Source organism: Schistocerca americana, chromosome 6 (genome assembly GCF_021461395.2).
Source record: "Schistocerca americana isolate TAMUIC-IGC-003095 chromosome 6, iqSchAmer2.1, whole genome shotgun sequence".
NCBI classification, from domain to species: domain Eukaryota; kingdom Metazoa; phylum Arthropoda; class Insecta; order Orthoptera; family Acrididae; genus Schistocerca; species Schistocerca americana.
In genome coordinates, this window is record NC_060124.1 from 482,155,785 (window position 1) to 482,182,628 (window position 26,844).

At 42.3% G+C, this 26,844-nt stretch overlaps 1 protein-coding gene across 1 annotated transcript in view; it reads left to right on the top strand.

Moving 5' to 3' along the window:
• The first annotated feature begins 4,124 nt into the window (after positions 1–4,124).
• LOC124620222 (facilitated trehalose transporter Tret1-like) overlaps positions 4,125–26,844 on the top strand; it is a 41,835-nt gene continuing 19,115 nt past the window's right edge. Inside the window, exon 1 of the mRNA XM_047146889.1 lies at positions 4,125–4,182. Coding sequence (XP_047002845.1) covers positions 4,125–4,182 — 58 coding nt within the window. The remainder of the gene's footprint in view (positions 4,183–26,844) is intronic.

Genomic DNA, 26,844 nt, shown 5'->3' on the forward strand with positions numbered 1-26,844 from the left:
GAGTTTGTAATTGTGTGCCTCAAGTGATGTTGTATTGTTCAAAGATGGCCGTAAACATTCGGCTCATTCCTGTGGCAACAGATTGTATAAAGTTAAGTAAATCCTTTTTTTTAAATGTAGTAATCTGAACTAATAATTCATGTGATGTACTGGGTGATCAAAAAGTCAGTAAAAATTTGAAAACTGAATAAACTACGGAATAATGTAGATAGAGAGGTAAAAATTGACACACATGTGACTTCTTGATCACCCGGTAGTTCCGATCAGCCATTTCCTGGAGGAATCAATGTAGCCATAGTTATGACAGGAGGATTGTGGTTCTGTCAGGCCATAACGAACACCAGTTACAAGAAACCACAGAAACGAACATGTAAGATTAAAAGCACCTGAAGATTTTAAATGTCATAGTTCACAATTCAAGTTATTTTGTGACTGAAAGAAAGGTTTATGCGTACAACACTGGCCATCAAAGTTGCAACACCACGACAAAAGCGTGGAATTATAGCCAAATTGGCACTACGTGAACTACACGCCTGGAAGAGCAAATGGTTAGCATTCCAGCACAACCACAGAAGGAAGATAGGAGTCAGAGGTTAGGCCATCTACACTCTGTATATAAGGAAGGATTACTACGGGTGAAGGTATTACAACTGATTCTCATATACTGACCAGCCTTTGTCCCTCTCTCCATCCGCAAAAGAAGATGGATATACAAAAGAGGAAACACCATCTTTTCAGACGAGTCCCGGTTCTGCTTATAATATCACGTTCGACGTATCAGTGTGTGGTTGCTACAAGAAGAACAAATGTGGTCGTATTACATTCACCATCACCAGGCAAAATGGTATAGGGTGCCACGGCGTGCACGACACATCCATCCCTGCTTTGCGTAGCAGGCTTTAACATTACTGATGTGTTGACGCCGGTAGCTGTGACGTTATGTTTCAACGAGATAACGCAAGATCAATACATCTTCTCAATGTTCTCAGTCCTGTCTTGACCCACCTGGACACTGAGAGTACCATTTCTATTCGAAAATTACAAGTTGCGTACAAGATGACTGCTTCCAAAATCGCCGCCATGTTTGTAACATAGCCTCATAGGCTTTTCTATCTTTCGCGTTTCTGAGTACCTGATCTTAAATTTCTGTTTAACCACCTGCTTTCGTTTTGGAATGGCGTTTCCACACATATGGACCACTCTTTACAATACACATCGCACGAGGAGTTCTCGGACACACTGTAGAATTACACCAAAAATACAACACATTACCATACATAATATATTGTATGAAACCCGTTGGCTTTCAAAACATCGTCAAGTCCTCTCGGAATGAATGAATACAGGTCCTGCCTGGTTTTCAAAGGAAACTTATACCTTTCTTCTTGCAAAATAGTGGCAAGTCCAGGTAACGAAGATGTTACACCCACCTCCCCAAAGAAGACCACAGCGCCTCAATAATATTGATCTGGTGTCTGTGGTTATCAGGGAAGATGCGACAATTCATCCTAATGCTCACAAAACCAGTCCTGGGCGATACGAGCTGTGTGAAGAGGGTCCCTCTCGTCTTGGAACACAGCACCACCAGAGGGGAACAACCGTTGTACTATGGAACGCAACCGAAAGCAACAAGTAATCCTTGGCAGTAACGCCTTGCAGAGTAACAATGGACTCATGGAGTACCACGACATGGCTGCCAAAATCATCACCGAACGCCTCACGTTTCATTCTTGGGACGTAAAGTCCGCCAGAAGACCGAAGCAGTGCGAAACTCGTCCGACTAAATGACATTCTTCCATTGCTCCATAGTCCAGGTTTTATTGCACTACGTTTCTTTTTGTTACGGGAATTTCACCGCTGATGGTTCAAATGGCTCTATGCACTATTGGACTTAACATCTGAGGTCATCAGTCCCCTAGACGTAGAACTACTTAAACCTGACTAACCTAAGGACATCGCACACATCCATGCCCGAGGCAGCAGTCGAACCTGCGACCGTAGCAGCAGCGCGGTTCCGGACTGAAGCGCCTAGAACCGTTCGGTCACGGTGGCTGGTTCATCACTGATAAGTGGTTATTCCAGCTCGACCTGTAATTCCCTACTTCTGAAGCTCACTTCTTGGTGTTTTCGTGTTGGGAGGGAGTTCGATCTTTAATTATGCATTGACTTTTGCTGATGTCGTCCTCTTACTTCTTGACACAATTCTCTGCCGTGATGGTCCGTCACGATCACTCAGTGCACATTTTTGTGCTTTCCCTGTATGTGGTACAAATCAGAATGTATGGTACCTCTTGAAACAACAAACACTTCGGTTACCTTGGCTACGGAAGCATGCACCATATGAGCTGCAAAATTTTTCCAACGTTGGAATGCACTGAGCTTCCACACAAGACAGTCAAAACCGCACAGAACACTGTTATGACTTGTTGTTGTTGTTGTCTTCAGTCCTGAGACTGGTTTGATGCAGCTCTCCATGCTACTCTATCCTGTGCAAGCTCCTTCATCTCCCAGTACTTACTACAACCTACATCCTTCTGAATCTGCTTAGTGTATTCATCTCTTGGTCTCCCTCTACGATTTTTACCCTCCACGCTGCCCTCCCATACTAAATTGGTGATCCCTTGATGCCTCAACACATGTCCTACCAACCAGTCCCTTCTTCTAGTCAAGTTGTGCCACAAACTTCTCTTCTCCCCAATTCTATTCAATACTTCCTCATTACTTATGTGATCTACCCATCTAATCTTCAGCATTCTTCTGTAGCACCACATTTCAAAAGCTTCTATTCTCTTCTTGTCCAAACTATTTATCGTCCATGTTTCACTTCCATCCATGGCTACACTCCATACAAATACTTTCAGAAATGACTTCTTGACACTTAAATCTATACTCGATGTTAACAAATTTCTCTTCTTCAGAAACGCTTTCCTTGCCATTGCCATTCTACATCTTCTCTACTTCGACCATCATCAGTTATTTTGCTCCCCAAATAGCAGCACTCCTTTACTACTTTAAGCGTCTCATTTCCTAATCTAATTCCCTCATCATACCCGACTTAATTCGACTACATTCCATTATCCTCGATTTGCTTTCGTTGATGTTCATTTTATATCCTCCTTTCAAGACACTGTCCATTCCGTTCAACTGCTCTTCCAAGTCCTTTGCTATCCCTGACAGAATTACAGTGTCATCGGAGAACCTCAAAGTTTTTATTTCTTCTCCATGGATTTTAATACTACTCCGAATTTTTCTTTTGTTTCCTTTACTGCTTGCTCAATATACAGATTCAGCAGCATCGGGGAGAGGCTACAACCCTGTCTCACTCCCTTCCCAACCACTGCTTCCGTTTCATATCCCTCGACTCTTATAACTGCCATCTGGTTTCTGTACAAATTGTAAATAGCCTTTCGCTCCCTGTATTTTACCCCTGCCATCTTTAGAATTTGAAAGAGAGTATTCCAGTCAACAATGTGGAAAGCTTTCTCTAATTCTACATATGCTACAAACGTAGGTTTGCCTTTCCTTAATCTATTTTCTAAGATAAGTCGTAGGGTCAGTATTGCCTCACGTGTTCCAGCATTTCTGCGGAATCCAAACTGATCTTCCCCGATCCGTTATGTTATGATTACGACGGAAATTTGCAGCGTATTGACGACATTGTACAGGTGCCGTTCGCGGTCAAACAGAACAGGGCAACCTCCGGACTTGACCAGCATCTGCATTTGTGTTCAAACATGCATTTCTCGCGCTGCTTGCATATTTTTCTCCATCGCCTGAATGTCGTGGCCCAGTAGCTGGGCGCGTACTCGCTTCGATACCGTCCTGTAAACACTTCGTGATCCTTACTTACAGCGAAACGTTGTTTCATCACTACACGCAAGAAAAATTAAATTCCCTTTAGCTTTTTATTGCCTAGGGCTCCTACATAAACGGTGACACGTCGGAGGAGCTTCGGCAGTCACCGGCGAGTCCCGCACGTTGTAGGAATATAAGTAGAGGTGACGCCGTAGCTCTGCCGGGTGACAGGCTGTTATATACGACGGGCGCCTTGTGCACCGCAGCCCCGGAGTCCTCTGCGACCTGTGAGGCGCTTCCAGACAACAGGATCACACACTGTGGACGCGATGCCAGGCGAGAAGGCGGCCACGGGCGTAGCGACGCAGTTCCTCGCTGCATTCGTGGGTGAGTCGAGGCGCCGTGTCACAGGCTTTTTCGCCACTGGAATGCACAACAGTGTTCGTTACCCTTATGTTTTCCCAGTGCAAGGCTATGGTCATAAACAGAAAATTTAGTAGTTCAAATGGTTCAAATGGCTCTGACCACTATGGGACTTAACATCTGAGGTCATCAGTCCCCTAGAACTTAGAACCACTTAAACCTAACCAACCTAAGGACATCACACACATCCATGCCCGAGGTAGGATTCGAACCTGCGACCGTAGCAGTCGCGCGATTCCAAACTGAAACGCCTAGAACCGCTCGGCCACTCCAGCCGGCAAAATTTAGTGGTGCATAAAATGTTTTTATATTAACGTCTAGATCGCGACACTTTATAGAAGATGACAAGCATCAACTACACGTCGCGGTTCTCTTCAGGCCAGACAGGAATAATCAGAAAACGTCAGTGAGTTAAAATACTACAACGAAAAAATACATACATATAGTCGTTACTACAGTAACTTGTCAGTTCACTAAACCGGAGGTTGGCATACTGAATTCTGGAAGCAACTGAAGTTTTCGATACCGATTCGTCATCTCACAAACAAACTCTTACCTTTCAGCCTAACCTAGACCCTGTGCGACATTGCAGGTCGATATCTCACCACCAAGACTCCCATTTCACATTATTTATTTATTGCTTATTTAGCATAACCAGATTAGGGCCTTAAGGTTCTCTCTTACGTCTGACCAAGAATAACACATGCAAAAAATATTAAATAATCACAGTAACAATAATTTGCATATTAATAAAAATAATAAGTGGCAATAATGATAACAATAGTAACACGGAGGAATTAAGAAAGATATTAGTTAGTTATTACATAGTAAACTCAATAATAATAATAATAATAATTTGTATTATTGAGAAAAGTAATAATTTGCAGTAATAATAATAATAATAACAATTGTAACAGTAATAATAATAATAATACTAAAACGTTTAAGGCACTGAGAAAGGTATTGATTGGTTTAGCATTTTAGAAGCCTTCTTTGGTATTAGAAGTGGAATTGATAACAAAAACGAATAGTGCAACAGGAAAGGATTGGAATGGAAGTGACTGTGGTTGCTAGGAAAGATGAGAATTACAGTAGACAACTCTGTAGACAAGGGGAGGGAAAAGTGTCGGGGGAGAGAGGGTTGACGAGAATGAGCTGCAAGAAGATATCGCTATTCTGATAGAAGATGGGCCATTAGCTACCTTTTGAAGTCTAAAAGGATTTTAATTTCTATAATACTCTGACGATGTGTTATGTAGTGGTAGAGAGAGGATTTTACTGTGTTGGGAACGAGCATTTCTGCCGTGCTGTTCAAATAGTAGATTAGGGTTGCAGCTAAATAGGAAGGAGAGCAATGATTGAGAAGACGACACAGCAAACACAGCATAATCTCTACGTTTATCGGCACGTAGCCGTAATAATTGTTCATAGGCATGAAAGATATGGTCGAAATAGTGCATTCACAAATGTATCGTTCACAAGCATTCATCACCAGTTTGTAATCTAACCCATTCTTCCTACTTCCATCTATAGTCCACCTTGCACAATGTCTTTTATGAACATTTGAGAGGTTTGAAGATTAGAATCAGCCTTCTAATTTACTTAGCTTGTCATGTTGAGTTGGCTCCAGTTCTTCTTGTCTAGGGATCTAATTCTTGAAGTTGAAATTCTCACATTTTAGGTCCTCATGGTTGGATTGAACTAAATAAATTTGAAGATTGTTGTTGCAGATGTACATATATTTTCTCGCATTTTAGTATATCATACAGTTTCTTGATTTTTCACATTAATTACATTGTTCGTACAAAAATACATCCGATCACATCAGAGGCTTACTTGCGACTCCCACACTCTGCGGAAATAACAATATTACAAAGCGTTTACAATTTGCCTTAACAAATGAATTTCCACTAGTTTCTGTTACGTAATTAATTTCGATTATTATTTCATAAATGAATCCAGAAACAAACGTAGTAAACAGTAATTAATAATAGAAATGTTAAGACTGCCAATAATTCGTAATTTCAAATGTTTCTAAAGAAACAATTTTAACTGTACATTCAGAACTAGTACTTATTGATTATAACATCTAAGCTAAAATATTTTATAAATTAATTGCTTTTCATAAATTTTAGCTTAAAATATAACATACTGTGTATAAAATTATATGAAAGTTTTCAGAAAAGCAACTGAGACGTTACTGACCTATCCAGAATTTGAAAAATAATACTGTTGAGGAACAGTAATGCTAGACGAGGATGTTCTGTTACAAGTTTCACCCGAATTGAACTCTCACACGGAAGTCCTTGGAGAATAGGATTACAATGATCATGGATGGGGAATATTAGTGACGTTACGAGATTCTTTTTAAGCTCGAGTTGAAATACTTTTTCATATTTCTGAAATGAATGACGTGATACTTACACCTCCTTACAGACCTTTGTTCCGTTCCCATATTCTTTACAGAAGAAGAAAAGGTGATTTCTGTGTTGCTTAAGATGAAGGACGGAAGGGATTATCTGAACTGAGGAGTAATAATCTTTTGTAAGCGACTAAGGCTGCTTGCGTTTTGATTGGTTAAGTTTCAAACCTATGTTCTCCGCCGTCTCTGACAAGTAAGTCAGCAATTACGACCTGGATTTGCTAGTTTCTCCAAACCGCAACCAAATACAGTCATTCAGTCTAATGCGGATCTCGGGCTGCAGTACAGATGTCTGTCACCAGAATCTACACTCCAAAAAATAATAGAGATGCAAAGTAAAAAATGATATTGTCAGCGTTCGCTTCTCTTTCCGTTTCCTACAACATCATTAGATGGACGGGACGGAGATGAAATTCGGTATCAGAAAGCTCACTTGACCCGAATTCTTTACAAACCTCGCACATTTAAGTAGAACGATACTTCCACCCGGTAGTGTTTATGGAAAAAGTTCAAGACAATTGTAAAATGCGTTTTAGACAGGTACGTGCCGAGTAAAACTGTGAGGGACGGGAAAAACCCAGCGTGGTTCAACAACAAAGTTAGGAAACTACTGCGAAAGCAAAGAGAGCTTCACTCCAAGTTTAAACGCAGCCAAAACCTCTCAGACAAACAGAAACTAAATGATGTCAAAGCTAGCGTAAGGAGGGCTATGCGTGAAGCGTTTAGTGAATTTGAAAGTAATATTCTATGTACCGACTTGACAGAAAATCCTAGGAAGTTCTGGTCTTACGTTAAATCAGTAAGTGGCTCGAAACAGCATATCCAGACACTCCGGGATGATGATGGCATTGAAACAGAGGATGACACGCGTAAAGCTGAAATACTAAACACCTTTTTCCACAGCTGTTTCACAGAGGAAGACCGCACTGCAGTTCCGTCTCTAAATCCTTGCACAAACGAAAAAATGGCCGACATCGAAATAAGTGTCCTAGGAATAGAAAAGCAACTGGAATCACTCAACACAGGAATGTCCACTGGACCTGACGGGATACCAATTCGATTCTACACAGAGTACGCGAAAGAACTTGCCCCCCTTCTAACAGCCGTGTACCGCAAGTCTCTAGAGGAACGGTAGGTTCCAAATGATTGGAAAAGAGCACAGGTAGTCCCAGTCTTCAAGAAGGGTCGTCGAGCAGATGCGCAAAACTATAGACCTGTATCTCTGACGTCGATCTGTTGTAGAATTCTAGAACATGTTTTTTGCTCGAGTATCATGTCGTTTTTGGAAACCCAGAATGTACTCTGTAGGAGTCAACATGGATTTCGGAAACAGCGATCGTGTGAGACCCAACTCGCTTTATTTGTTCATGAGACCCAGAAAATATTAGATACAGGCTCCCAGGTAGATGCTAATTTCCTTGACTTCCGGAAGGCGTTCGATACAGTTCCGCACTGTCGCCTGATAAACAAAGTAAGAGCCTACGGAATATCAGACCAGCTGTGTGGCTGGATTGAAGAGTTTTTAGCAAACAGAACGCAGCATGTTGTTATCAATGGAGAGACGTCTACAGACGTTAAAGTAGCCTCTGGCTTGCCACAAGGGAGTGTTATGGACCATTGCTTTTCACAATATATATAAATGACCTAGTAGATAGTGTCGGAAGTTCCATGCGGCTTTGCGTGGATGATGCTGTAGTATACAGAGAAGTTGCAGCATTAGAAAATTGTAGCGAAATGCAGGAATATCTGCAGCGGATAGGCAATTGGTGCAGGGAGTGGCAACTGACCATTAACATAGACAAATGTAATGTATTGCGAATACATAGAAAGAAGGATCCTTTATTGTATGATTATATGATAGCGGAACAAACACTGGTAGCAGTTACTTCCGTAAAATATCTGGGAGTATGCGTGCGGAACGATTTGAAGTGGAATGATCATATAAAATTAATTGTTTGTTAAGGCGGGTACCGGGTTGAGATTCATTGGGAGAGTCCTTAGAAAATGTAGTCCATCAACAAAGGAGGTGGCTTACAAAACACTCGTTCGACCTATACTTGAGTATTGCTCATCAGTGTGGGATCCGTACCAGATCAGGTTGACGGAGGAGATAGAGAAGATCCAAAGAAGAGCGGCGCGTTTCATCACAGGGTTATTTGGTAACCGTGATAGCGTTACGGAGATGTTTAGCAAACTCAAGTGGCAGACTCTGCAAGAGAGGCGCTCTGCATCGCGGTGTAGCATGCTCGCCAGGTTTCGAGAGGGTGCGTTTCTGGATGAGGTATCGAACATATTGCTTCCCCCTACTTATACCTTCCGAGGAGATCACGAATGTAAAATTAGAGAGATTCGAGCGCGCACGGAGGCTTTCAGACAGTCGCTCTTCCCGCGAACCATACGCGACTGGAACAGAAAAGGGAGGTAATGACAGTGGCACGTTAAGTGCCCTCCGCCACACACCGTTGGGTGGCTTGCTGTGTATAAATGTAGATGTAGATGTAGATGTAGTGCGCAAGTTCGGACAGCTTGGAAAAAGAATTACAGATATGTAATGACAAATTCCAGACGAGAAAAGCGGAAAAAGTAGTTAAAAAGCAAGTTAATTTTAAACGAATGGCACGTCATATTCAACGATAAAAGTATATAAACTGTTCCGTGAAATCAGCAGAAAGAGAGCGGGCCGTTCATTCTCTAACCTGGGTTTGTATCTTGGTACAGCATGTCGCAAGCGGTCATGGGAAGTTTAGATGCCTGAACAGCTGATTTGTGTAGCAACTAATGTAACGGCCGGCAGTAGTGGCCGTGCGGTTCTGGGCGCTACAGTCTGGAGCCGCGTGACCGCTACGGTCGCAGGTTCGAATCCTGCTTCGGGCATGGATGTGTGTGATGTTCTTAGGTTAGTTAGGTTTAAGTAGTTCTAAGTTCTAGGCGACTTATGTCGTCAGAAGTGAAGTCGCATAGTGCTCAGAGCCATTAGAACCATTTTTGAACTAATGTAACGGTGTTTCTGTTCCGACTGCGCTAGAAATTGTGTATTTAATGTAACAACGACGTCAACGTACTAGGTCAAAGACTGCGATCATACTTTCGGAGAAAAACAGTTCAGTTACAGCGGTAAAAATGAGCAAACATGTAATGAATAATTTGATACCATGATTTCATGTTCTACTTTTCATATCTTGTGGTTTCCGTTATTATAAACAACGTGTTACGAATTCTGTACATCAGACATCTATGGGCGATAAATCACGTCATGTAGCTTCCCGGAAAAGCTGGACATAGTTTTGCATGGGTTATGCAGCTGTGAGGCAATAGCACGTACGCACTCTGCGTCTTGAATATGTCGTGCGGGTTGCCTACAATGCAGTCATCTGCTCTGCATGAAAGGGATAAGTCCGTCAAAATTAAAGTACATGATCCGTTTCTAAAGTAACTTCCTCTGCTTAGATACCCTCAGTCCTAGGATTTTCTCGTTGAAAATCACTCTATCAATTTAGTAGGGTAGATAGTATGCATTGCAAATGGTTTGTAGACTCGTCATCCAAGGGCCAGCGAATATTAGCGTCGCCTGGAAGTGTCAAAGAGTACTGTAGGATTCTTGTCGCAAGTAAGCAGGTAATGATCTAGAATGTACTATTAGCTTACAAGCTAACGTTGACTTCGGGCTACACTATCGAGCGTGTTGCCAATATACACTCTAAGATATTAACATGGTTAGCGAGTGACGGCCGTTTGTAAAGTACAGCCAATTGCTGTCATTAAACGAACAGTAGGTCACACAAGCATAAAAGGTACTGTAACTAAAGAAGTAAGGATCGCGAAAAGATGCTGAAGACGAATAAAACCAGTGTCTCTCCGTTGCGAGCACACGACGTCTCGTTTCAGACCGCAGGACGGAAGAACATCCCTACCACCAATATACAGGCGCGAGCAGACGTCGAGGAAACAACAGAGTATTATGACGATGCGCTGCAAAATACAGGGTTGCTATGATTAAACTTTCACTACTGTGCCACCACGGAAAACATCGTAGTACAATGGAACTTTCTGGAAACGTTTTGAAGGACACGCGGAAGAGAAATAACGAATAAAACATTGAAAGAAACACATTTTAATTTCCACGTGAGGGGTAATGTTTGTTAATTGCATACCATGTTTACGTTCCAGGATACAAATGTTGCGGTCTAAGGCGCTGCAGTCATGGACTGCGCGGCTGGTCCCGGCGGAGGTTCGAGTCCTCCCTCGGGCATGGGTGTGTGTGTTTATCCTTAGGATAATTTAGGTTAAGTAGTGTGTAAGCTTAGGAACTGAAGACCTTAGGATTAAGTCCCACAAGATTTCACACACATTTGAACATACAAATGTTGCTCAGTGTGATGACCATCATTATCCACGACAGCTTGAAAGTTTGTACGTAAACCATTCTACAACGGTGTGCAACACTTTTCGAACGGTGGACCATGGAATATTCAGCTGTCGTGACACAGCTTGTTCACGGGTCGAAGATCGCATAGTGCGTCTAGCTTTCTCTTCCATAACAACAGTAACTTCTTCAACGATTTGTGGCGCAACTGGCCGTCGGCCACTCCCAAGAGCAGTTCTCAAATCGACAGATAATTCGAAGTTCCTAATTATACCCTTCAACCCCAGTGCGGAAAGAGGACCTCTCCGTAGCCCTTTAATGCATCGATACCCGTCAAGAGGAGAAGCATTATTGCTGTTTTATGTAAGCAGGCTTTCGTGGCCGTTATCACTGAAGTTAAAATCTTCTGGGTTATTAGGCCGCGTCATGTTTCTTCTAAAATGTTCTAGCAGTAGTGGACACCAAAAGATCCTGAGTACGATCCCAGCAGAGGGGTCGAAACGTCGAACATTTTAGAAGAAACATGACGCGGCCTAATAACCCAAAGGATTTTAACTTCATTATTGCTATTGTTTCGATGAAACCGCGCTACGAGTAGAGCTATGCTCACCTTGTTCTGCCAGACTATGCTGACTATCTACGACTTTAATTCATATTGATGCTTGGGTTTCAACCCTTTATCACCTGACCAGTGCCGGCGCCTAACGGCAGGTGATGACACTAACAGTACCAACAACGCAAATCCTGCAGCGTACAGTCTGAACATCATTCCTGTAAATTTGGCTAACCATACGATAAATGGTTTTTCCCTCTACACTGGTTCACGCAGATAAACTTTAATTATAACCGTCCAGTACTTAACCATCGCATAAATCTACGTAGTGCGGGTCACAGGTGTAGATGGCAGGAGGCAGCGATGGTCGGGCTATTACGAAAGTAGTTGTACACTGTCGTCCTGTTAATGGGTATGTAGCAAGGTTATACGATCAGCTCACCAAAAACTTTAAAATAGGAATTAACTCAAAATTCAGATCCCTCATTTCAGATGTGCTGCAGAACTCTTTTTCTATTACTATATACACTATGTGGTCAAAAGTATTCGGGCACCTGGCTCAAAATGACTTACAAGTTCGTGGCCCTCTCCATCGCTAATGCTGGAATTCAATATGGTGTTGGCCCACCCTTATCTTTGATGACAGCTTCCACTCTTGCAGGCATACGACCCATCAGGTGCTGTAAGGTTGCTTGGGGAATGGCAGCCCATTCTTCACGGAGTGCTCCACTGAGGAGAGGTATCGATATCAGTCGGTGACGCCTGGCTCGAAGTCGGCATTCCGAAACATCTCAAAGGTGTTCTATAGGATTCTGGTGAGGACTGTGTACAGGCCAGTCCATTACAGGGATGTTATTGCCGTGTAACCATTCAATCACAGGCCGTGCATTATGATGCTCGATCGTGTTGAAAGATGCAGTCGCCATCCCTGAGTTGCTCTTCAATAGTGGAAAGGAAGAAGGTGCTTAAAACATCAATGTAGACCTCTGCTGTGATAGTGCCATCCAAAACAACAAGGGGTGCAAGCCCCTCCGCGAAAACCACGACCACACCATAACACCACCGCCTCCGAATTCTACTACCACCGCCTCCGAATTCTACTGTTGCTACCGTACTACACACGTTGCCAAATTGATGTTCACCGGGCATTCGCCATACTTACACCCTGAAATATTATCGCCACATTATGTACTATGATTCGTCACTCCACACAACGTTTTTCCCCTGTTCAATCGTCAAATGTTTACGCTCCTTACACCAAGTGAATCGTCGTTTGTCATTTACCGGCGTGATGTATGGCTTGTGAGCAGCCGCCCGACCGTGAAATCCAAGCTTTAAAAGTTGCCTTTCTATGTAAATATGTAATGTCTTTCATTACAGAACACTTCATCATAAAGGTAGCAAAACATTGTATCTCAAAAATATATATATTCTACAGGAACTAAAATAAAGGTTTCTAATACATACAGTTTTAACTGCTGCAACTTATGTTAATTTAGAGAGATACTGAGTCAAAAACTAAAGGAACAATATCTGCAGCACATATTATTTGGAAATTTTATGGCATCTATGACCGTATTTAGTAAACTATGAGGCTTTGCAACAAAACATTGTGAACACATAAAGTTAAAGAGTTTCTGAACTCAAACAATTTTATTAATGTTACCAACAGAACTGAGCATACAACCACACAAATCAAATTTAATTTGAAATAAAAGACTTTTCAGAGTAAAATAGTAGTTATAGAAATGTTCTTTTAACCTTCTCCTAATTTGCTTGACATTGTTTGTAATGTTTGTGTCTTAGCACCTCTCGCCTAACTCTCATAGTACTTGCAGTGGATCCTGATGCAGATTGGAATTCCTGTGTGATGATCTGGATAGATGTCTGCCCGTTACACAATACGACGGTCTTCAACTGTCAGCGGTCTGTATCAGTCAACAGACGAGATCGGCCTTTTTGCGCGCAAGTGCTTCAATTTCCGTGCACAACTACCTGATCGATTAATGTCAACGCTAGTTAAATCAGAAACGGCGCAATGTATCGAATTTTTCTTAATTACTATTTCTCAGCGCAAACTATCCTCACAAGCTTTTCAGACTGTTTCTGACACCCTGTATAATAGAAATATACAAAGAAACAAACCATTATTAAAATGTCTTAAGTTAGTAGACAACACTCTGCATACAACGTCGTTACAATAGTAACTTGTCAATAATATTAATACTTTGTGTAAGTACACACCCAAGTCCATTATTAAATGTATCATTTAAAGTTGCAGGCAAACTGACAGCTGCGAGTGCTCGCGTAGGTCCACAAGGGAAGGTTTACAAGCCGTGAGAAAACACGTTTACAAGAATAGCACTGAGCAACAGAGAAGTATAAATCACGAAATATAAAATATAAAAAGAATTACAAAGAGATAAAATAATTAACATCTGACAACCAAATGTTAATAGTTGCACGAAAAAGAACATGCAATATATAATCGTATATAATAAGTGACATGTAGGTACTGGCAGATTGTAAGTAGGATAGTACACATTTACAGTCAAGTACAAAGAATAAATGTGTGAGCAATAAAATAGATAAAAAACAGAGAAATCGGCAAAATTGGTGAGACACCATCTCTCGACATGTAAGCACAAACAAGCACCTCGCTGCCCGACGTCTATGTGCATGAGGCAAAAATAACAGTGAACAACAAATTATAAATCAGGAACTATACACAAAAAAATCAAAAAGAGGCAAGAAGGTGTAATTAAAACCTAAAACCTAACAGTCTATTTCCTGGCCATTTCCATTTCATTTTCATTACCGTCGTCATTATAAATTGTATCCAGTTTCTTCAATGACCCATTTGTCTGTTTTCCTGCCTCATGAATCTTAATAAAGTGTGTGATTAGCACGGACAGGGCTATGCACGTTCTCCAATGTTCTCCCTTGGTAGCCACAAGGTTGGTAAGGAGTTCCTGTATTAGGGCATTTCATTCCTCCACCAGCAGGGTTTACAATTGACTGAAAAGACGTACATGTGGAGGCAGTACGATTTCACAGCGACGTTGATCGATTAGCGTACAATGTTGAAAGATTCGAATGTCAGTGTGCCCACGCAACATTATGTTTCCCCACACCTTAACACCTGGAAGAACAAACCGACCACGTTACACGATGTTCCTGGGTTCATTACGTGCCCACACCTCTCGCCCAATGAGAGTATGTCCAGAATCACAACTCAGACTGAATCTGCTCTCTTCCGAGAAGAGCATACAAACCCACTCCTTGTTGGTCCAGTCTCTATGTTCTTGGGATGATCGAGAAATATGTCGCTAATGTGCGAGTATGTACGGAACACAACGTACTGGTCGTCACACAAAGAGACCACCCACATGCTGACGATGTGCCACTGTTGTTAATAAGGTTACGTACCTTGCAGTACAGTTAAATGTGGTTACCAAAGCACCAGCTGTTGGACGTGGGTCCCTTCTTGCCTGTTCCACATTCCATTCTTTTTATTCCATTTCATTTATTGCATATTTCAAAACCTGCAGCCTATTCGAAAAAGCAAGGCGCACATTTTACAATTCCACATGTTACAGTACATTGCTCATATTCCTAACGAAATTTGTTTTGAGAAATAATACAAGAGTAACAATAATGAGCTAATACTTGTGTAAGAGGACATAATTTGAGGAAAAGAAAACATAATATGTTTATTTAAGAAGAAGCGAATAGATGATAGGAGAGGTTTTTAATAGAAAATGGTGTCCCACAACCACGTTCTTCCAGGTGGAAGGGAATTGCAACAACTTCGAGCCAGTTCCAGATATAGCAGCAATTTAGTTAGATCTAAGTACAAATCGTACTGAATTATGTTATTTACAATTTTTCATTATGTACAAGGTGAGTCACTAACTGTTTCCACCTGAATAGCTCCGAAAGTATAATAGTAGCTGAAAAGTTTGTGGGACAAATGTTGCATAAGACAATGGGGGCCATAATATGACGGTGGTTTTTTGTTGCTAGGTGGGCTCGCTTCAGAGACATTAAGGTCAACCTGGGATGCTATAGTTTGGTACTTATTTTCGGATAGCGGCTATTGAGACGAATCCAATGATGTGTAATAGTGTCTTTGAAGGTCAGCGAAGGTCATAAAGGTGGCATGAACGTCCATTTACAGAAGGCGTTCGAAGTGATGACCATTGGTATCAGTGCAGTGCTGCAATCTTCTTATCATGGATTTAGTGGTATCCTTATCACTTAATCATTTATCGAAACATATGCTCTGGCAATTCTCCCTCGTATATCGTGCAAATAGTAGATATTCGCCGACTACGACGTATCCATCTAACGTGCCATTGATATGTAAACACCATTCGACAGATTCGGAATACAACACTAATAGGAACGGTATGACTAGTATCATGGAATCAAGCAAATATGAATGATGTATTCCTTCGAAGAACAAGTCGATATACTTCTCATTCACGGAGAATGCCAACGAAATTGAGTGAGAGTTAGAGACTTATACGCTGAAAGATATCCTCAACCTACTCACCCTACACTTCGTACATTTAAATATGTGTACGATACATTGAGAGCAACTGAATATTTAACGTATCGGAAACATATTCAGCAAAGGAGAGGTACTAACGAGGAAACGGAAATTGGTACTCTTGCCACTGTGGTTCGAGATCCTTGTGTTAAATATTTTCGTCATTTCGCGGCCTGTCAGCGAACTGTGTAAATATTAATTTTAATTTTAATTTTAAAAACCAACAGCCTCAGTTCCAAAGAATATCTAGATTTACGTAGGTTTCAGTCGTTACTTTTATTCTGAAGAAGGTTGGGTTATCCCGACTGAAATCTAGGTAAATCTAGATAATCTTTGCAACTGAGGCTGTTGGTTTTTAAAATTAAACTCCTTGTGCTAATTCGCGGTCAGATCGCAAGGGAATCTGGCATGACCCACAGTAATGTTGTTCGTGTTCTGCATTGCCATAAATATCATCCTTACCATATCAGTCTCCACCAAGAATTAACTGGTACGGATTGTATGCGTCGCATTGAATTCTGCCGATGGGCTCAACTTCAGATTCAGAGAGATGACACATGTGTTAATTTGATTTTATTTACTGACGAGGCTACATTCACGAACCATGGAAATTTTATTTGCATAACATGCATTATTGGGCAACTGAAAATCTGTGTTGGCTGTGGCAAATTGCACATCAGAACCCGTGGTCGGTGAATGTATGGTGTGGGATTCTGGAGGACAGAATTATAGGCCCTTATTTCATCTAATGAAATCTTAATGGCAGGAAGTACATCACATTTCTGCAAGAAACATTAGGTGTGTTATTGGAAGAAATACCTTTAGGAACAAGGAACAGAATGTGGTACCAACACGATGGGTGTCCGGCACATTTTTCGATGATGGCTAAAAATGAGTTGCAGAGACAATGCCAAAATCGTTGGATTGGACGTGGAGGAGCTGGGTCGTGACCGGCTCGTTCGCCAGATTAGACGCCTCTGGACTTTTTTCTTGTGGGGATTCGTAAGAGACATTGTTTATATAGAGGTTCCAACTACACCCGAAGATATGCGAGAGAGCATGTGTTTCGATAAGTGCGGATGTCATAAGGAATACCACTCCATGATAAGAAGGTTGCAGCACTGCATTGATACCAATGGTCATCACTTCGAACACCTTTTATAAACGGACGTTCACGCCACCTTTGTGACCTTAGTTGACCTTCAAAGACCTTACTGTTACACATTCGTCTCGATAGCCGCTATCAGAAAATAAGTACCAAACTATAGCATCCCATTAAAGAAAAAAAAAACAAAGTTGACATTCATATCTCTGAAGCGACCCCACCTAGCAGCTAAAAACCAACGTCATATTATGGCCCCCGTTTTCCCACGCAAATCTTGCCCCACAAACTTTTCAGCTCCTATATACTTTCGGAGATATTCTTGGTGGCAATAGTTAGTGATTCACCCTGTGTAATAAATTAGTAGACATTCCTCATATTAATTTTGCTGTTATAGTGCAATTTCTAGTAGTACATTATGGAAAAAATCTATTATGGGAATTTACAGCTGAGTGGCATTTGACAGTAGTATGAGTTTCTTGAATAATTACTGGCAATGACGTCGCTTTTCCTATGGGAGGGTAGCCTCAGAAGTTCGTTGAGACTCGCCTACCCAGGATGATGTAGCTTACTGTATTTCTGTAATGAAATCAATTATGCAATTAAACTCAGCAATTATTTACGGCCTTGCGGAGTGACCGTGCGGTTTGAGGCGCCCTGTCACGGATTGCGCGGCCGCTCCCGCCGGAGGTTCAAGTCCTCCCTCGGGCATGTGTGTGTGTGTGTGTGTGTGTGTGTGTGTGTGTGCGTGTGTGTGTGTGTGTTGCTCTTAGCATAAGTTAGTTTAAGTAGTGTGTAAGTCTATGGACCGATGACCTCAGCAGTTTGTTCCCTTAGGAATTCACACACATTTCAACATTTACAATTATTTACGTGTTACGTTATCTATAGTTATAATTCTCATACATTTTCTATCTGATACACAATGTGGTGGTGATCTGCTGCTGCATTTTACCGTGGGCGACCACCTTCTCTCTTTCGGGCAGCAGTGCCTATGGTTCAGAATGTTCACCATGCACGTGAAAAAATGCTGTGGGCAATAACAAACATTGGTGCCTCACTGGTAACAATTCGGTCTTTTTCCAGCTTCCCGATGATTCTTTCCCATATGAAGTCATCTATACGTTGTCTCTGGGCTACGTTGTAAGTAGAACATCACCAAGTGCCCCGTAACTGCTCGCAGATTGACACACACTGTCTTTTCCCGTTCCTCACTCTCTCTCTCTTTCCTGTGGGCCTTAGTCCCGTGTGACGCAGGGTCGGCAGTGTTAGTACTAATGTGGCAATATTAGGGGCATAGGATGGCCAGATGCCCTTCCTGCTGCTACTCCAAACCCTCTGGGATGGAGGAAGTGTACCCCAGCTGTCTGCGTCAAGTGTAAGTCATGAAATAGTGCGAACGTGCTCAAATGTCTGCGAGCCGTGTAACTGAGGCGGAACATGGGGACCAGTCCGGTATTCACCTAGTGGGATGTGGAAAACCGCCTAAAAACCATGTCCAGGCTGGCTGGCAGACCGGCCCTCGTCGTTAAGCCCCTGGGCGGATTCGATCCGGGCCGGCGCGGCTACCAGAGTCCATTAGCACTCCCGGCTACCCTGCCGGGTCTGAGCCGTGTATAATCAATGGCACCAAAAATTATGGTTCATAATCCGTCAATAATTTTACATTTTTTGACGCCGTTGATTATATTTCGCCTTCTAAAGTATTCTTAATATTTTATGATACCTGAAGATACCAATTGTTGGCGGTGGATCATGATGTTTTCCAAATATTTACGAGCTCTGTGAGGGACGACGTTCTTACAAGGTATATCCATCTCTTCATTTATCGATGAATAAGCTTCAGGTTTGCTATTTATTTTTCCAAAAGCGCTGCCAAGTCGAGTCAATGTCTTCAATTGCATCCATGACTTCATTCTTAATTTTTAGTAATTCCATTCGATATTTAATGGAAGACATTTCTTTATTCACCATCAGCTGCTCAACAAGCTCAGAATAAAGTTTATACACTAGCTACAAGTTTATACAAACATGTCTTTACTAAACATACGAATGCTGTGGAGTACGACCCTATAAAAATATTTCACCCGAAATGTCAGTCTTTTAGCGCTATTGCAACTAACTTTCCGACCTATTTGCTCTGTTCACTTTTTCTTTCGTTTTTGAGGCAAACAATAAATATCACAGAGAAGACGTGTGTGATGAGGGACGCTAAACTGAGATAGATGTACGGTTAGAGCCAAGAAGAGTTCTTTCGCTGAACCTTATTCGTTTTCTATTTGTGACACTGTCAAATGTATTTTCTTGGCGAAAGAGTTGGAAGAATAGCACTGAGCCTCGTGACAGTAAGTGTCTAACTACTGAACGTGAAGCAGACGTTCCTCTAGTCTGAAGAAGCCGTCACTGACGATCGCACGAAGCGTGTGACGATCAGATGGTGTTCCATATTAATTCTGAATGACGTTTCCGAAGCAGACGATGAAGCGGTCGGGGGCTGAGGTTAGTTTAGAAGTTTTGGGCATCTGGCATTCGTGGATGCGCAGCGTCTGATCCGTTCACAGCCACCATCTACCGTCATGCCAAAACAGACCGAAACCGGTAACCTTATACATACATCGAAAAAAATTTTGTATCACCTCGGTACCGAGGGTTACGGAACCGTCCGCATCTCGTGGACGTGCGGTAGCGTTCTCGCTTTCCGCGCCCGGGTTCCCGGGTTCGACTCCCGGCGGGGTCAGGGATTTTCTCTGCCTCGTGATGACTGGGTGTTGTGTGATATCCTTAGGTTAGTTAGGTTTAAGTTGTTGTAAGTTCTAGGGGACTGATGACCACAGATGTTAAGTCCCATAGTGCTCAGAGCCATTTGAACCATTTTTAGTTACGGAACCTGTACAGAAAATGGGAACAGAGATCAACACAAACATCATTTCGGCCCTTTTTGTTGGTCATGAAAACCACACATTGCATGTTGTACGACCATACAGCAAGACCTTCAGATATTGAGGTCCAGATTGCTGTACACACCAGTACCTCTAAAACCAGTAGCACGTCCTCTTGCATTGATATATGCCCGCATTCGTCGTGGCATACTATCCACAAGTTCATCAAGGCACTGTTGGTCCAGATTGTCCCACTCCTCAACTGCGATTCGGCGTAGATCCCTCAGAGTGGTTGGTGGTTACGTCGTCGGTAAACAGCCCTTTTCAGTCTGTGCTAGGCATGTTCGGGTAGGGTTCATGTCGGGAGAACATTCTGGCCACTCTAGTCGAGCAATGTCGTTATCGTGAAGAAAGTCATTCACAAGATGTGCACGATGGGGACGCGAATTGTCGGCCATGAAAACGAATGCCTCGCCAATATGCTCCCGATATGGTTGCACTATCGGTCGGAGGATGGCATCGACGTATCGCACAGCCGTTGTGGCGCCTTCTGTGACCACCAGCGGCGTACGTCGGCCCCACATAATGCCATCCCAAAATAGCAGGGAACCTCCACATTGCAGCACTCGCTGGACAGTGTGTCTAAGGAGTTCAGCCTGACCACGTTGCCTCCAAACACGTGTCCGACGATTTTCTGGTTGAAGGCATATGCGACATTCGTCGGTGAAGAGAACGTGACGCCAATCTTGAGCAGTCCATTCGGAATGTTGTTGGTCCCATCTGTACCGCACTGCATTGTGTCGTTGTGAGTGTGGGGTTGATCTGAGATTCTGTTATTCTGCACAACGGATTAATCTGAGACGTACCCTTTACCCTGTGGCTTCTGCAAGATGCAATTTCCACCCCCAGTCATACGCTCCTAACGTTTAAAAGAGAAATGCCTGAAAAACTTTCAGTAATAAATATCTTCTGGAGTCGTCCGCTGTAAGGAAATGACACAAAAATTCACAAAATTTCTTACGTAACTAGTGGGATACTTGGGTACTGGAGTAGTGCTAGTTAGTGTAAGAAAAACATGAAACTAACGAAAGTTATTATTTATTTTGCAAAAATTCTGAGAAATCACAATGGCACTTTTAGTTATGAATTGAACAAGTTTTATCCTGGTTCTTTTCGGAATGTGAAGTTACCTCTCAAGGATAGGATTCGGTAATGAAATTTCTATACAAAGTTTAAGATGGTTGTTGACTTGGCAGAATGGCTGAGAGGCGTGCCTACTCAACTTGAATAATTATCCTTTAGAATTTTGCTAGGTACGGTCGAGGCTGTCGCGTGTGAAATGCAGTGAAGTGTACTGTTGTGGAGGAAATACGGGGCTCGCAAGAGCTGTAGCGCACAATACCATAAGCTGCAATGACTGCTGTCTGCGTCGCTCGCTGCTGACAAATAAGATAACTTTCGTTCTATCTGGATTGACCTTCGCCAATCAAACTCTCCCTACGCCTTGATGAAGTCAAGGATTCCTATTCGCCCATAGTCTAACTATTGGCGTGGTACACTGGTCAGATAACCAGTCCACCGCGATGCCACTCAAAATTCACTCGCAGGCGTTTAACTGTAACTCTGTCCGTTCACACTGCACAATAAGTGTGTCGGCCAACACATTGAACAACGCTTAATCGCAAGGACTCAATACAGAGTAGCACTTCGATTCGCTCTCGACAGAGGTGCTCTCACAGTGAAGTACTGAGGAGAGACTTGTTTCTCGCTCCAAGAGTGACAACGGAACGACGCCTCTCCACACCAGACGTGAAGGGGTATATCTTTCGGTCTCTTCTATTATTCCGTCAGCTCGAGGCATCAGAAATATCGTCTGGCAATCAGCATTGCTCTTCTAAAACAGGAGAATGACGTTTCGTTTAAGGCGACCAATCTGGAAACCTGTAGCATTGGCGTTTGGCGTTTGTTGTCTCCCTGTGAAAATCTCTGAAACTGCGTGCTATGTGTAAGGAATGCGTAGGCTGGCCGCTCCCACACAATGTAGCGGAATTTGCTTTTAAGCCGAACACGGGGTCGTTCCTCCTTTCCCTAGGCCACCGACCGACGTAGATGGGTCGGAACTGGCCTCCTGGCGTGCGGTTGCGTCTCTCGAACTAAAAGCTCCTGTGACCGTCGTGTCTGGAATATATGTGTGTACGCCAGCCTCGAGTATTTCAACCACGGTGCGCACTTGCGATTTATTACTTATTTTCATATCGTTTACATGAATTCGTACAACATTGACTTTATCTTATCGAGTTTGGGTTCGAATGAAGCGTCTTGATGTGCGGAATGTGATTGTGAGGGCGGAATATGAAAGCATTGAAGGTCAGGAGACCACGACGTCTTACATCGTGGTTGCAAAGATAGACTTCGCCATGGACGTCGGGAATGAAGTTGCACATCATGCAGCCTATTGCGCACAGTATGAGTCGTAAGACGACGTTCTGTGACTGCACGAAGAGCATTTGTTCAGCATGGTGGAGCTACTGTCAGGGTTCCTCCTAGTCAGAATCCGTAGGTAGCGGTCATCCACTGCAGTAGTAGCCCTTGGGCGGTCTGAATGAGGCATGTCATCGACAGTTCCTGTCTCTCTGTATCTCCTCCATTACTTTGGTTCACTCCGAGACGCCTGGACACTTCCCTTGTTGAGAGCCCTTCCTGGAGCAAAGTAACAATGCTGACGCGATCGTACCGCGGTATTGACCGTCTGGGCATGGCTGAACTACAGACAATACGAGCCGTCTACCTCCTTCCTGGTGGAATGACTGGAACTGATCGGCTGTCGGACCCATCCGTCTAATAGGCTCTGCTCATGCATGGTTGTTTACATCTTTGGGCGGGTTTAGTAACATCTCTGAACAGTCAAAGGGACTGTGTCTGTGATTCCATATCCACAGTCAACGTCTGTCTTCTGAAGTTCTGGGAACCGGCATGATGAAAAGCTTTTTTTGATGTGTGTGTATGAAAAGATTATTGCAGTTGTGACTGTTCATATCCATTTTTAGTTTAGAAATGCTTCGGACACCTGTAATTAGTGGCTCATATTTGGCAGTTCGCTTACGCTCTAAAATAAATGACCAAGTTATTTTGGCTCAAAAACTTCCCGTTTTTCAATAAGCTGCCCCTGAAATTCATAACTCGCAATCAACTCAGAATTGACTGGGTAGATAGGTGACTGAAAATTGGGCAGTTTTCACATGCGTATATGAGGTGTGCAAAAGCTTATTTTCTTAGAAATCGAGGAAAGGAACTTTTTTGACTACTGCTTTTGTACCCATAAGGCAAGTGCTGTTAAGCGAAAGCGCCACTGGCGTAGGAACGAAGGCATCTGGCTGCGGAACGGAGAACTTATGTTCGGTTTCCAGTTGCATTCTGCACGTTTCTATTTATTTATATTTCCTTCCGCTACTGGTACGCATAGGTAAGATAGGTAAAGCAATACGGAATAATAATATGGTAGGTAAATGAATTTCTCATACAGCATGATCAGTAAAGAATTAAAAATTTAAATCTGGGCGCTTTACAATGGCTCTTTAACTTATATAGTTTCATGCCCACAATTTCGTTCGCACAGCTAGATGGATGGTACATGCCATATAAACATTCGAAGCAAGTATATTCGCAGCACCAAAAACATCTAACGAATGCAGTCTTTGCGCAACTACATTGTCCCTTTCGAAGATTCGGAGGGAAACAAACGTGTTGTACATTTAAAAATATTTCTTTCTCGGAAATTAGTTTTAATCCATACCGCGCATACGATAACGTTGTGTGAAAAATCGGTGCTGAAAGTTGATCATGAATTGCACTGTGATTTGTCACTGCATCCGCTCTGTTCTGGAACTCCGATGGGTTCCCGGTACCAGATTGCAGTTTTTAAACCTCGGAATGAAACATGGCGGCAAATCACGTGGCTAGCACACAGATATACGAAGTTTGGCGGTATTACTTCTACCGTGCAAGCCGGCTGACCGCAGTCATTTATAAACATGCTACCATACAGTACAGTGTTAGTTTACCTACCTCATAATGCAATATGAGACAAAAATTGTTATCAGCAACGTATGGTTTTAAAATTTTCTCAAGTTATGTTTTGTAAATTGAATCCTATTTTCCCTAACTTGGATCAAGTGAAGTGAGCATTTTGTAACGAATCGCTTAAATGATTGACGTCTTCTATACCCCGATGACCCAATTAATCACTAGTTTCTTATGAGCGCGGGCAAAATTTAGGTAACAACTTTTCAGAGGCTAGTGATGGAATATTTGCGCCTCTACGAATGCTTTAATTTAGGTATATTAAAGGCAGCGACACGGTTTACTTATTCTCCCTTATGCGATAAGATGCGCTGTTGTTCGTCTTCGCAGAAATTTTGCTCAAAATTGTTTCGTTACGACGATGCCTGAAATTTAATTTCATTACAAAACTCGTTTGAGAAATTTATTTGCCTACTTTGTTATTACATATTACTGGTATTTCAACCATAGAAATTTTACCCGGAATTGTTTTCGTACAACGAGGCCTAAAATTTAATTTCATTGCAAAAGTCGTTCGAGAAATTTATTTGTCTATTTCGCTATTATCTATAACTGATTTTTCAACCATATAAACCTTTCAATTAATACCACATTCAAAGCAAGAGCAAGATATACTGCATAACCAACTGCGAGTTCTCTGCTTCTGAGACAAATGTCTTGTTCGCTACTCCAGCGGCTCTTTCATTCCACAGCGCAAACGTTTTGGTAACATAAGCGGCCGTCGAAAAAAGTTTCTTTCCTCGGTTTGTAGGAAAATACGCGTTTGTTGAAACCGTAGAGGTTCATGAAAAGTGCTCTGTTTTCAATTATCTACCGATCCCGTCAATTCTCAGTAGGCTGCGCGTCATGAACTTTAGGGGCAGTTGTTGTTGTTGTTGTTGCTGGTGTGATGGAGCTCTCCATGCTACTCTATCCTGTGCAAGCTTCTTCATCTCCCAGTACCTACTGCAACCTACATCCTTCTGAATCTGCTTAGTATATTCATCTCTTGGTCTCCCTCTACGACTTTTTACCCTCCACGCTGCCCTCCAATACTAAATTCGTGATCCCTTGATGCCTCAGAATATGTCTTACCAACCGATCCCTTCTTCTAGTCAAGTTGTGCCACAAACTTCTCCCCAATCCTATTTAATACCTCCTCATTAGTTATGTGATCTACCCATCTAATCTTCAGCATTCTTCTGTAGCACCACATTTCGAAAGCTTCTATTCTCTTCTTGTCCAAACTATTTATCGTCCATGTTTCACTTCCATACATGGCTACATTCCATACAAATACTTTCAGAAACGACTTCCTGACACTCAAATCTATACTCAATGTTAACAAATTTCTCTTCGTCAGAAACGCTTTCCTTGCCATTGACAGTCTGCCTTTTATTCCCTCTCTACTTCGACCATCATCAGTTATTTTGCGCCCCAAATAGCAAAATTCCTTTACTACTTTAAGTGTCTCATTTCCTAATCTAATTCCTCCAGCATCACCCGACTTAATTCGATTACATTCCATTATACTCGTTTTGCTTTTGTTGATGTTCATCTTATATCCTCATTTCAAGACACTGTCCATTTCGTTCAACTGCTCTTCCAAGTCCTTTGCTGTCTCTGACAAAATTACAATGTCATCGGCGAACCTGGAAGTTTTTATGTCTTCTCCACGGATTTTAATTTCTACTCCGAATTTTTCTTTTGTTTCCTCCACTGCTTGCTCAATATACAGATTGAATAACCTCGGGGAGAGGCTACAACTCTGTCTCTTTCCCTTCTGAACCACTGCTCCCCTTTCATGCCCCTCGACTCTTATAACTGCAGTCTGGTTTCTGTACAGATTGTAAATAGCCTTTCACTCACTGTATTTTACCCCTGCCTCCTTCAGAATTTGAAAGAGAGTATTTCAGTCAACATTGTCAAAAGATTTATGTAAGTCTACAAATGCTAGAAACGTAGGTTTGCCTTTCCTTAATCTAGCTTCTAAGATAAGTCGTAGTTTCAGTTAAATTGGCCTGTTGCGAGGATGACGCGCACACTCAGGGTTCCGCACAAACTTCATTATGTATATAGACAGCTCATACTTTCCTGGACTCGAGAATCTCGATCATTTTTGCCTATTATCGACATTGATATTGGCAGATTATCAGTCCCAGTGATTCCAAACTTTCGAGAATGTTTTAATTTCAATAATATAGATGAGACATAAAGTCATAAAGGAGGCAGGTGACCATCATTGTAATAGTAAGTAGATCTTCATTCAGTTGACGGATCGCAATGGTAAAAGCCAAACATCAGGCAAGGAATGACTTTATTGACCATATGACGAGTTTAGTAATTTACCCATTGTCAGGTATCCAGAAACGATTAGGGCACGTGGGTATGGCTTTTCAAGTTGTTTGTGAAACGTAGTATCTATGTGCAGTAATTGCAGACTAGTCTTCGAATGTCTGTTTCAAATACAACTTGAAACGCCCTGTCTAGGTGCAGTAATCGCTCCTCGATATCTAATGAAGGACTTTGAATTTTGACTTTATATGTGGCAAGGGCCTTATCGACCATACGCCTGCTCTACGAGCCTCTTCCACTTCTGCCTGTCCAATGCGCTGTTTGTCCAGTAGCTGTTGCTGTTCATCCTAGTTGTGTCCCCCCAGAATGTTATCGCGCCATCTGATTCTGGGTCTCCC